Here is a 12,991-nt window from a genome sequence, read left to right on the forward strand (position 1 = left end):
GATATTACCCCCTCCTTGAAGCGTTCTCGAGGCCGCCCCTAACCCTTGAAGCGTTGTCGAGGCCACCCGAAACCCTAGAGAAGCAACGTCGAGGCCACAAATTAATATATATGCTTCCTTACTGTGATTAGCTAGCTAGTTCTACGTTTGCCATTAATATATCCATCTGTCATGTTTGAATAGTAATTGCCATGTTGTAAATATTTGTAGAAACTATGGACGACACCCCCCGAGACGAAGCACAAGAAGCGATGTTGTTGGACATAATCGCAAACGGACGTGATGCCGTCTTGTCGTTTCTCAACGACACCGATGAGCTGCTAGAAAGAGAGGATGAAGAAGTAGGCTATGATTATGATGGCTCCGGTGACCCAATGCACATGCAAGAAGTAGACCGTGAGGACGGCTCTAGTGACCCAATGCCGGTGCAAGAAGGAGACCGTGATGACGGCTCCGGTGACCGAACCAAGTCCGGCCAACAGGTATATATATTAGTTAAGCCTGTGCTGACTAGTTAATTGATGCATTCATTGTTTTGGTATGTACACATATTAATTAACTCTCGTCTTTGTTCTTTTTTCTAGCCCTCCGGATCGAGCACATCTTCGGTAAGGAGACGAGGCCCGAAGAAAAAGTTGAGCTCGGATGAAAAGTTTGAGATCACAGAAATCGCGCGCACCGGCCAACTGATTGAACCCATCCGGACAAAGAACGCATTTGTTAATCAGTGCGGGGTTCTGGTTAGGGACAAGATCCCGATCAGCATCCAGCAATGGTTAAAGCCGGCTGCAGAAGACCCTCAGGTGTCTTATGTCACTGATATGCAGAAAGAAGATCTTTGGACTGAGCTGAAGTCAAATTTCACCCTACCGCCAGAGGATGATCCGGCGAAGCCAGTTAAAGAGGAATTAATCAAGTCTTTTGCTCTCACGAAGATGGCAGACCTATTCAGGGGGTGGAAGAAACACCTGAATAAGTTTGTCTGTAAAAAAGAGACACCAGAATTCAAGGGCATATATGAGAAGATCAGAGATGACTGGCCCACATTTGTGGCCTATAAGACATCGGAAAAGAGTAAGAAGATGTCGGCGACAAACTAGCAAAATGCTGCGAAGAAGATGCATCACCATCGCACGGGGTCAGGTGGCTACCTCAGAGCCCGGCCTAAGTGGGCCAAGGCTGAGAATGATCTGCTTCGGAAAGGGATCGAACCAAAGACAATGAACTGGCCAGACCATTGCCGGACTTGGTTCTTCGGGGCTGGCGGAACCTTGGACCCTGTATCAAGGTGGTGCATTTGGATGGACAAGCAATTGGAAATACCACTCAAGAAGCTTCGGCACTATATCAAAGCAGCGCAGCAAGAGACGTTCGTTCCCGACAGAGAGAACGACGAGCTCACAATGGCCCTCGGGAATCCTGAGCACCCTGGACGGACACGAGGCATGCCGGGCTCCGTTCCGTGGAGTGCTGGGTTTCCGGACGCAGACGGTTACAAATGCCACGAGAGGAGGAAGAAAGTGCAACAGACCGAACTGCAGGCGCTGCACGCTAGGGTACAAGCGATAGAGGAACGAGAAGCAAATCGCTGCAAGAGAACTGCCGAAGCTTCCCCGAAGCTACCCCGCCATCTCAGCGGAGAAGTAGCGTGGCTTCCACCGAGTTGCTTCAGCCGGAGCATGTCTTGACGGCTCCTGCCAGCTATCCCGTGGATGCTATCACGGAGTCTCAAAATTGCCACCTTATGACGCAATGGATTAATATGAAGGTCAAGGCGGCTGCTGGCTCTATTTATCGTACTGGACCCGGAGCAACTTTTCACTGCCGGCCGATTCCAGAAGGATATGCTAGGGTGATGGTGGATGAAATAACAGAGGGATTTGAAGACCTCCAGCTTGACCACCCTACTGGTGAAGGGGAGACTCGGCTGGGTTCTTCTCTAAAGACTCCATGCCTATGGCGGAAGGACCTCATCAACATTCTGAGCTGGACGCCTCCGCCTCCTCCTCCTCCTCCGGCGAGTCAGGGCACTCCGCCTCCTCCACCGCCTCCTCCTCCGGCGAGTGACGATCAGGGCACTCAAGCTCCTTCTCCGGCGCGTGGCGGCACTCCGCCTCCTTCTCCGCCTGCGCTGGCGCGCCGGAGCAGCCAGCCTCCTCCTTCTCCGCCTCGTCAGCAAGGGTGGAAGAGACCCGCCGCCGCTCCGGCTGCTCCGGCGCATCGTAGTCCTTCTCCTCCGCCGCATAAGCAAGGAAAGACAACCGCTCCGTCTGTTTTGCCGGCGTCTAGCAGTACAGCCAGAGGCGGGAGGCAATACAGATTCGGTCCTTCTCTCACGCCTCTAGAGAAGTTACCAAACGAGAGGTCCGACGAGGAAACGCGAATATCGCTAAAGCCGAAGTGAAGGACTGGCTTGAAGGGTTGAAAGCACAGAGACATCCACCTCCGGAGGAGAAGATAGATCCGGTGAAAGCAAAGCGCACTCTGGCTGCCCTGAAGAAACCAGCAAAGTGTCCGCCGAAAGACAACTATGACCGCATTATTGAAAAGTCATTTCATGAAGCGAAGCGGTCGGGAAGTACTAGAAGTGATCAAAGGTTAGCAGAAGGACGAGCTGGGAAACAAATTGCCCAGCTCGGCGAACAAGCGGATCAATCGTGCGCCCCGCTCAAGGTGTCTAGCGACATCATCGCTAATGATCCGAGGATGGTGCCCGGTTATGGAAATCTTGGAGATTACCTGCCCGACGATGTACATTATGATTTCTTGGAGGTGCAGATACAAAGATACAAGTACGGGAAGCCTCTCGTCAAAGATGAAAGATCTCTATCAACGATGATGCGAAGATTGCATGATTGGTACTTGAAAATCTGCAGAGTCTGGGGGGAGGGATAGTTTGGATGTGAGAGTTAAACCGGAGCATGACCTCGTTGGAATTGAACTGTTGCCTATTCCATTTGAGGAGTTCTATTAGTTTTTCAATCAATTGGCCCTCGATAAAGCAACGGTCACCTGCTACTATCTGTAAGTAGTACTACTTCTGTCATTAAGTCTCTCTATATAGCTCAGCTCTTTCATTGCATGTATTTATAATTATCCTCACTATATTATGCAGATTGAAGATCGTCAAATTGAAGAAAAGACAAGTCGGTGATATTGGGTTCATTAACACATATCTCATAGATGCAACTGAGGTTAAATTGCGTGCCGCAGATACCGAGGCCAACTTGCTACGATCTTTGGTAGTAAATGAAAACAAAGATATAATACTCTTTCCTTACAACTTCAAGTGAGTGTTACTGTCTTGTGCATATTCGGTTTCCCTTATATATATATATATTAGTCAATGTTATAGTAATGTAATTGATGAGTTCATGCATGCGTGCGCAGCTTCCACTATATTCTCCTAGAGATTAAGCTTGAGCAGGGAGTAGTAACTGTCTTGGACTCTAAACGAAAAGATCCGAAGGAGTATGCGGACATGACTCAAATGCTCGAGAAGTAAGTTAAATTGATCATTATCCACCATGCATATCAGCAACTTTGTTCATTTCTGATATCAAGTAATTGTTTTCTTTGCCTGGCAGGGTTTGGAGAAAATTCACCAAAAAAGCTCCGGGACTGCCAAAGAAGCTGGAATTTAGACACCCAAAAGTAAGTACTATATAATAGCATGTTCCGCGCATCTCCTATCGATTCAAGCGCTAGTTTCATTAATACCATTTGGCATTCTTGCTTATCCGTTTGATTGACCTCTGTTTCTTGTAAAGTGGTTGTGGCAGGAACAAGGGAATGATTTCTGTGGATACTACATTTGCGAGTCCATCCGCCACACGACCTGTGAGCGGGGCTACTCCGACGAACAATTTGAAGTGCGTAAGCAATAATATTCACGATTTTATTTCATTACATATTTTGTGTTGAGTTTCATTTATATATATATATATGTGTGTGTGTGTGTGTGTGTGTGTGTGTATTGACTCCCTTCTTCAAATTAGATCTTTCGGATGCGGAATGAACTCCTACCACCAGATCGTCTGCGAGCAATTCAAGAGGAATTGGCGGCATTCTTCCTTGACCACGTGATCGCTGAAGACGGAGAATACTATGTGGACCATGCGTCCGTATGATAGGCGATTATATTTGTAAGAGATAATTATTGTATATATGTACCCGGTAGTGTTGGATAGATATACGAGAACTTGTTGTTCGACCAATCTCTCGGAGAAGGAGAGGTGGTCGATATCACTTCTCTCTGTATGCATATATATGTTGATGACGATCTTCTGTTTTCTTCGTTTGCTTACTATCTAGCTAGCGTGTCTAGTCCTCTCTATACGTATGTATAGTACGTAGCGTCAACCAAGCACGGTCATAAGAGAGGACACTTCTCTATATTAATTAGGTAGCTAACACAATATATGAAACACCTAAATTAACCCCCCAAAACCCCCAAACCCCCCCCTTTCAAAAAAAACAAAAACCCCAGCCATAGAAATGCTGACGCGTGGATGTCTATTGGTCCCGGTTGGTGCCACCAACCGGGACCAAAGGCCCTCCTGCCTGGGCTCCGCGCACAGGCCACGTGGAAGCCCATCTGTCACGGTTCTAGTTTGAACCGGGACTAAAGGGCTAGGGCATTAGTACCGACCCTTTAGTCCCGGTTCAAGAACCGGGACAAAAACCCTTACGAACCGGGACAATAGGCCAGTTCTCTACTAGTGAGAGATAGTATTTGAAAAAAAATGTTAACCATGTATTCAGTAAATGCTAACTTTTATAATGTATATATATATGACATATATACATTGTGTGTGAAAAAAGTATGCATGTTCTAGAATAGGAAAAGGGAAAAGTCAGAAAAAACCAAACAACACCAATGAAAACTGAGAAAGAATCAAAGAAAAATGAAAATAAAACCACCAAAAGAGAAATAAAAAATAAAAGAAAAAGAAATCCACTGAAAACTGCTCCAAAAACAGTGAAAGATCTGATAAGTAAAATGAGAGTGGAAAAAACTTGAGCGCCGCAGCTACAGTAATGAACCTGCCTGATTGAAAGGCTTCCGCTGCCCGGCTAGCCACGTCCACTGCTTGCGAAAAAGCAAAAAGAAAAAAAGCCCGCGGCCGCTTTGAGTAGGTGCTCGTTTTTCTGTGATTTGTTTTTGGCAGCTTCTATGTTACACCTTAAGCATCACTTGAAGGAACTGGCTCTTATGCTCCCCTACTCTTCGGCCGCCCATTTTGAAGGTGATCTCTTAAGGGTATGGTTAATAGTATAGACAACTATTCGGGATACCGGTCTGTCCCACGTAGGGTGACAGTTTATGTCCGGCGATCAGGGAGGCGATTCTTGCGCCCCTGATTCCCGCTCGTGGTTTTGCCCTCGCCTCGCTAGATCTCGTCGCCCGATCATCTGCCGGAGCACCGCAGCGGCGAGATCTCCTGCAATTCGTTCCCGTCCCCCACCATAGGCCTTTCGCGAGTTGCCTAGGGCTCGTGATCGTAAAACACCAACTAGGGTTAGGGCTTGTCTTCACTGGTTTGGACGGCACCATGGAGAGGATGGCGGGGCTGTTGGAGAAGATGAAGCTGTCGGAGGATGAGAAGAAGGGGGTGAAGATTCGGTGGAAGTCAAGAGCAAAGGAGTCAACCGGCGAGATCCAGGCGGTGGGGAAGGTTCTTTCAGAGAGGCCGACGCACCCTGATGCGATCTGCATGGCGCTCGGGCGCTGCTGGTGCCCCTTGAAGGGGGTAGAGTGCAAGGAGATTGGAGAGAATGTCTTCCTCTTCACTTTCAAGCAGGAGAGCAGGAAGCGAAAGGCGTTGGAGGATGGTCCTTGGATGTTCGACAATGATCTGGTGGTAATGGTGGATTTCGTGCCTAGCAAACGGATTGATCAGTATGTGTTCGAGGATATCCCTATCTGGTTTAGGGATTTTGGTCTGCCGCTGGGGAAGATGGAGGAGGATACGGTGGAAGATATTGGTAACCTGGTTGGGAAATTTCTGGAGATGGACACGGGGGCGGATGTGGAAGATATTGGTAACCTGGTTGGGAAATTTCTGGAGATGGACACGGGGGCGGATGGATCGGCGATGGGGAGGTTCCTGAGGATTAAGGTCCGGATGCCCATAAACAAACCTATCATGAGGGGCATCTTCCTGGATGAGGAGGTGGAGAGTGATGATGAGATGGTGAAGGAGAAGGATAAAAGGTCTGAGGAGGAGCGTCCGTTTTGCCGCTTTGAGTTCGAATATTTACCGGACTTCTGCTATATTTGTGGCATGCTTGGTCACGTTGATAAGAGCTGCCAGACCAAACTAAAGAAGGGGGAAAAAGCTCAGTATGGGAGGTGGTTAAAGGCAGATATGAGCAGGAGGAGAGGTGGAGAAGATGGGTAGATGGGAAGGAAGACAACGAGCGGTAGTGGTAGTGGCTCGGGAGGGATGATGATGTATGGGTTCGGCAATACAGGAGGTAAATCTCGCAGTGACAGCATCTCTTGGAGGAAGACAGAGCCTAGGTCGAGTGGAGGGAGATCGGAGGACGGTGAGGAGGTCGTGAGCCCAAGGAAGACACAAATAGCTGGGTGTGCATCGGCGACTCAGAAGAGATTGACATTCGTCGATTGGATTGACAGCGATGGGGGTGGGAATGCAAATGTATCGAAGGATGGAGGAAGGGGTGGCAGGGTGTTACAGAGCGAAGAGTTGAAGAAAGCATCTTTGGAAGTTTCTAAGGGAAAGAGTGGTGTGGCCGAGGAGGGTGGTAAGCCGATAGATGTGAAGAAGAAAGGGAAGCTAGGAGATGACATTGGCGCCTTTGCTGGGATGGAGGATAAGAAGGAGGGGTACAAACCAAAAAAAATACAAGAAGGTGAGCAGGGAGGGTAGAGTGGTAGAGGATGGTGGTGGGGTGGTTGGTCCCATCTTAGGGCAGAAGAGGAGTGCGCATGAGGGGGACGAGGAGGCCAGCATGAAGAGGGGTCGAATGGATGGCACGGGAGAGGCTAGGGGGGAAGTGGATGCTCAAAACCTTGTAATATCGGCCGGGCTGCAGGAGCAGCCCTGCCGAACGCAATGAGGATAGTAAGCTGGAACTGCCGGGGACTTGGGAACGGCCCGGCAGTTCGAGGCCTCTTGGATCTCAAGAGGGCGGAGGATCCCGATGTTCTATTTCTGTGCGAGACAAAGCTGTTGGAGAAAGAGCTGGAGCAATATAGGTGGAAGCTTGGCTTGGTGAACATGTGTGCGAAGGATTCAGAGGGAAGGAGTCAGGGTATGGCTATTTTCTGGAGGAGGGGAGTCAATCTTTCTTTGCGATCGTTGGGGAGGAGGCATATTGATGCTGACATAACGGAGGAAGACGGATCAATTTGGAGAATAATGGGTGTGTACGGGGAGTCGCAGTGGGGAAGGAAGAAGGAAACCTGGAGGACCTTGCATTTGCTGAGCCAACAACACCAGGAGAACATGCCGTGGTTGTGCTTGGGGGACTTCAATGAGATCTTATCAAATGAAGAGAAGAGGGGGGGTGCAGATCGTCTAGAGAGCTGCATGAACAGTTTCAAGGAGGCGTTGGAGGGATGCAGTTTGAGTGACCTGGGACATGAAGGTGACAGCATCACATGGTGGAATAACTGTACGAATGCCGATGGTTACATATGTGGCTGGCTCGACCGAGCTACTGCTAACATGGCGTGGTGCTCCAAATTCCCGGAGTTTCGTGTGCGTAATGAGCTACCTCGGCATTCCGATCACCGGCCAGTGGTGGTCGATACGGAGGATATGGGGGGCAGAAGACGGGGGGGTGGAAGTGGGTTTCGGTTCGAGGCCAAGTGGTTGAAAGAGGACGGATGCGACTTGGTGGTGGAGGAGGCGTGGAGGAGAGTCAGAGAAGGCGGAGCTACAGATGTGGCTGCGGCGTTGAATGGAGTGGCTCGCGACCTTTCAAGATGGAGCAAGGACGTAGTGGGTGATTCGGAGAAGAAGTTAAAGGAGGCCAAGCGGGAGCTGGAGAACTGTCGAAAGCAGGCTATTACACCTGGAAAGGTTGCGGAGGAGGTGCGCTTGCGGTGTTTGGTGGATCATTTAGAGGAAGTAGTGGATATTAAGTGGAGACAGCAAGCTCATGTTTGGTGGTAAAGGAAGGAGATAGGAATACAAAGTTCTTCTTTAGATATGCCTCGGCGCGGAGGAAGGCGAATAGAATCAGGAGGCTCCGAAGGGAGGATGGGGTGGTTGTGGAGGAAGGAAGGGGTTTAACTAACTATGTCAGGTCTTATTTTTAGGATCTTTTCACCTCGAATGGCCTTGGCCAGTATGATGAGCTACTACGGGCGGTGCCGATGAAAGTTACAAGCACCATGAACGCTAGCCTCACAGCCGAGTACTCGGATATGGAAATAAAATCGGCACTTGATCAGATCGATGACCTGAAAGCACCGGGTCCAGATGGTATGCCCGCTCTAGTTTTCAAGAAATACTGGCTGCTGATGGGCAAGAATATCATTGAGGAGGTGCGGCAAGTACTAGAGGGAGGAGATATGCCCGAGGGATGGAATGATACCCATGTTGTTCTAATACCAAAGGTGAAAAACCCATCGAGGATTAAGGACCTCCGACCGATCAGTTTGTGTAATGTTTTGTATAAGATTGTCTCAAAGGTTGTGGCCAGTAGACTCAAGCTCATACTGCTGGAGATCATCTCGGATAACCAGAGCGCGTTTGTACCTGGACGGCTGATAATGGACAATATCCTCATGGCCTATGAAATTTCCCATTTCTTGATGAACAAACGGAATGGGGAGGAAGAATATGCTGCGGTAAAGGTGGATATGAGCAAAGCATATGACAGGGTCGAGTGGGCCTTCTTAGAAGCAATGATGCTCAAGCTTGGGTTCGCACGTAACTGGGTGAAACTTGTAATGAGGTGTGTAACTTCAGTGAGGTACAACATTAAGGTCAATGGCGAGCTATCCCAACAGTTTGCACCGTCAAGAGGGCTTCGACAGGGCGACCCGAGCTCGCCCTATCTTTTTGCGATTTGTGCAGAGGGGCTGTCGGCATTGTTGAATGAGGCCCAGCTGAGGGGAAGTTTTGGGGGCATACGGATCTGTCCGGGGGCACCTGCTATCTCGCACCTGTTCTTCGCCGATGATTCAGTGTTGCTTATGCGAGCGCGGACAGAGGAAGCTCAGGAACTCCAACGCATCCTCCAGGTTTATGAGAGGTGCTCGGGGCAGTGCGTCAACCACGAGAAGTCTGCGGTGATGTTTAGTAAAAACTGCTCACAGCAAACTAAGTTAGATGTCAAAGGGGCGTTGGGCATACACAGCGAGGCATACAATGAGAAATACCTGGGGCTGCCGGTGTACATTGGACGATCCAAGCGCAAAGCTTTTGCTTATCTGAAGGATCGAATTTGGAATCACATGCAGGGCTGGAATGAGAGGACCTTGTCTAGGCAAGGAAAGGAAATTCTCGTTAAAGGAGTTGCACGGGCGATCCCTACCTTTGCAATGTCAGTGTTCTACCTCACAAAATCGTTTTGCGAAGAACTTAGTTCTATGATTGCCAGACATTGGTGGAGCCACCAAGATAAAGACAACAAGATCCATTGGATTAGTTGGCAGAGGTTTACACGGTCGAAGGGAAGAGGAGGACTTGGTTTTAGGGACATCAACGACTTCAATATTGCGATGCTTGCCAGGCAAGTCTGGAGACTGATTGAGCAGCCTGATAGTCTGTGCGCGCAGCTTATGAAGGCCAAGTACTACCCGGACTTCTCCATACTGGATGCGGCACCGGCCTCAAATATGTCATATGCCTGGCGTAGTATCACACATGGCATTGAACTGGTGAAGCAAGGGATGATCTGGCGGGTAGAAGACGGGCAAAGCATTCACATATGGGATGACCCATGGATTCCCAGAGCCTGGTCTAGGCGAGTCATCACTCCTCGCGGGGCCAACCTCTTGACAAGAGTCGCTGAGCTTATCGACCCAGCAACCGGCATGTGGGATGTGGACTTGGTTAATGAGACGTTCTGGGAGGAGGATGCCAAACTGATCCTTCAAATGCCACTAAGGGACGGAGCTGGCGACTTCTTGGCATGGCACTTCGATTCTAAAGGGGTGTTCTCAGTTAAGCAAGCGTATAAGCTAAAGAGGGCTCTGTCCGAACCCGGGCTCGCATTGGCTGATGGTAACTTGGATGGAGGGGGCGAGGTAAAATGGAAGAGGCTATGGGATATACCGTGCCCGGGGAAGGTCAAACACTTCATGTGGCGGCTAGCGCACAACACTCTAGCCACAAAAGATATCCTGTGTCGGAGGGGTATGGCGATTGAGGATCACAAGTGTTTCCTATGCAATGTGAGGGATGAATCAGCTAAGCACCTGTTTGTAGAGTGCAGTGAGATCAAGCGTGTGTGGCGGGGGCTAGATCTTGAGCATGTGAGGCTGAGGCTCGCTGAGTGTGAAAGCGTGGACAGCACCTTGGAATGCCTGTGGCGAGTATCTGGGAAGGACCGGCTGGCTATCATCGTTATGTGGTGGCAATGGTGGACTCAGCGCAACAAGATTCGTGAGGGTGACAAGCCGATGGAACACGCGCACTTTGTGGTGAGAGCTGCATGCACGGCTGCAGAGTATGAGGGGTGTTTCTGCAAATCTCCTCCCCCACCAAAGAGCAAGGCCTGCTGGATCCCTCCACCACCGGATGTTCTCAAGTTCAACGTCGACGGGAGCTTTCTGGTGGACGAATCGCAGGGGGCCTGGGGCGTGGTCGTAAGGACAAACATAGGCGACGTGGTGGCAGCGCGGGCTGGACGTATAGACCATGTTGCCAATGCCTTCGGTGCCGAGCTGAAAGCGGTGGAACAAGCTCTTGATCTTGCGGCTGAGTTGGGCGTGGTTCGGCTGACAGTGGAGATGGATGCTCTAACGCTTGAACAAGCCCTAAACAGATGTGCCCCAGACTTCTCGCAGCACGCCCCGGCGATCGAGGACATCAAGGTGCAAGCACGGCTTTGGTTCTCGTCCTGTGTGTTCGCTCACTGTAAACGGGAGGCCAACATGGCAGCTCACCATATGGCTCAGTTAGGCCTGACTCTCCAACTGGGAGAGGTTTTAGTTGCGGATCATGTACTTCCAGCAATTGTTGCTGACTCTGTTATGGGCGATCTTGCCGTGAACGTTTCGTAATAAAGCTCTTTGCTTACCCTCACAAAAAAATAGTATAGACAACTGCTGGCTATATGATTTTATCACGTCATCCATAGTCAAGGCTATAATCAGCAAGTACAATAGTTGCATATAAATATGTATTACTTTTTGATACACGGCCCACCCTCATTCTCTCACAACACATTTAGAAGTGTCTGATGTAGCCGCCTGTTAATTGGTAGCCTGCTTACATTCTCTCTCCTTCAACTCATCAAAAAAATATATTTAAAGGCTTACAACCCACATATGTCATCTTATTGTACTTTCTCTAACTTGTTCCTCCGGTCGCTCGAGATCATTATGACCGGTGGTGGTTGACCAATCGACCGTTGACTTTTAAAAATATGGAAAAGAATTAAAAAAATATCGATAAATATAGAAAAAGTTCATGAATGCAAAAGTGTCTATGAATTTATAAGGAAGTTCACACACTTCAAAAAATGTTCACGAATTTATAAAAAAGTTCAACAATTTTAGGCATCTGCTTTTTTAGAAGAAGAAAAAAGAAGTAATCCAGCCGCCGCCGCTCCTCTCCCCTGCTCCTTCCATGGGATCCTCCCCGCCACCTCTTCAAGTGCCGCCGTGGGTATGGATATTAGCTCTCTCCAATAAGTTCTCGAACTCATGGCCAGTCAAACTGGAGAAAGTCATCTTGTTTCGTTGTCTGAAACCCTCCTCGTCGTTGCTGATTTCTCACTTCGCCTCTGCTTGGTCGACAGATTATCTTATCTAGGTTGGGAGTGGAATACAGGAGGGTTCGATGCTCGGGGCCGGAGAGGCATGCACAAATGGTGTTCGACGAAATGCCACAGCGGCGTTGTGGTGCTTAGTTAGCTTTTTAACCTGGCTACCTGCGCTGCCTCAGTTGTTGGCAGCAACAGGTAATTAACCAGTGAATCCCTATTGCTCTAATTATCCATATGGCAGAGCCTCTGCCATATGCACCAACCCTTTTGGGGCTCAATAAGAATTAAACTCTAGATGGCAAATGGATAAAAAGGCCTGATGTTGACTGTCACCCACATTGTACAATTTTTTATTTTTTTCTGAAACGGAGGCAAAAGCTTTGCCTCATCTCATTAATAAAGAAGAAGGGTAACAAGGTCTCAAGAGGGTCATTACTCCTCGAGAAATGAAAAACTGTACATTGTACAGTTTATTAACCTACGAGTGTGATATACTTTCTTCTCTGTGTCTAGTAAAATTGTTACTATTGTTCTGTTATCATTATAACCTATGACCGCGCATGATGTTTCTGTTAATGGATTCAGAGATGTCAAAATCCAATTAGGCGTGAAAATAACCTGTCTCATATGAAGAACCCTGTACAGTTTCATATACTGGTGGTGTTGTTGCTGTTCTATGTTTCAAATGGAACTACTGAGAGAGATGATTGTCTGCTAAATAAACTTGTATCACACTGTCATTGATTGAGCTGTTGGTTGTCTGCTAAATAAAATTCGATTTGCTGTACTTTCAGGCTCGGATAGAGATGTTTGCGGGTGCTTGTGAAACTACTGAGAGAGTAATTGTCGTGTGCCGCAAGAGTTATGGTCTATAGGGCAAATCTTGGTCCTACATTGGACAAGGCACAAGCTGCAATGATACACAGGATCAGGAAGGTCAGCTTAGAGCGGCAGTAAATTACGGTGAAGGTATATACACATTGATGCTTATGCAACCTCGATGCTGAAGTAGCTTTACTCTCAGGATTGCAAGTATTGGGAGACCAACGGCAGATGCATTCATCTCTTCCTAGCC

General features: G+C 48.6%; 1 protein-coding gene across 1 annotated transcript; it reads left to right on the plus strand.

Moving 5' to 3' along the window:
• Positions 1–7,082: 7,082 nt before the first annotated feature.
• LOC147974300 (uncharacterized) lies at positions 7,083–12,791 on the plus strand. The gene is made up of 4 exons (XM_087519998.1): positions 7,083–8,066; positions 8,294–11,020; positions 11,724–11,816; positions 12,711–12,791. Exons 1-4 carry the CDS (start codon positions 7,083–7,085, stop codon positions 12,789–12,791), a joined length of 3,885 nt encoding a protein of 1,294 aa, XP_087376124.1.
• Positions 12,792–12,991: the final 200 nt, after the last annotated feature.

This window comes from Triticum urartu, chromosome 4A (assembly GCF_056163025.1).
Source record: "Triticum urartu cultivar PI428250 chromosome 4A, HENAU_Tu73, whole genome shotgun sequence".
Taxonomy (NCBI): Eukaryota; Viridiplantae; Streptophyta; class Magnoliopsida; order Poales; family Poaceae; genus Triticum; species Triticum urartu.

What these genes read in the sequence shown, in the direction of transcription:
- LOC147974300 (XM_087519998.1), top strand. Translation starts at nt 7,083, where the DNA reads ATGAGGATAGTAAGCTGGAACTGCCGGGGACTTGGGAACGGCCCGGCA. An exon ending in CGGCGATCGAGGACATCAAG is followed by an intron (nt 11,021 to 11,723) that starts GTGCAAGCACGG and finishes CTGCTTTTTTAG; the next exon opens with AAGAAGAAAAAAGAAGTAAT. An exon ending in CTCTTCAAGTGCCGCCGTGG is followed by an intron (nt 11,817 to 12,710) that starts GTATGGATATTA and finishes CTGTACTTTCAG; the next exon opens with GCTCGGATAGAGATGTTTGC.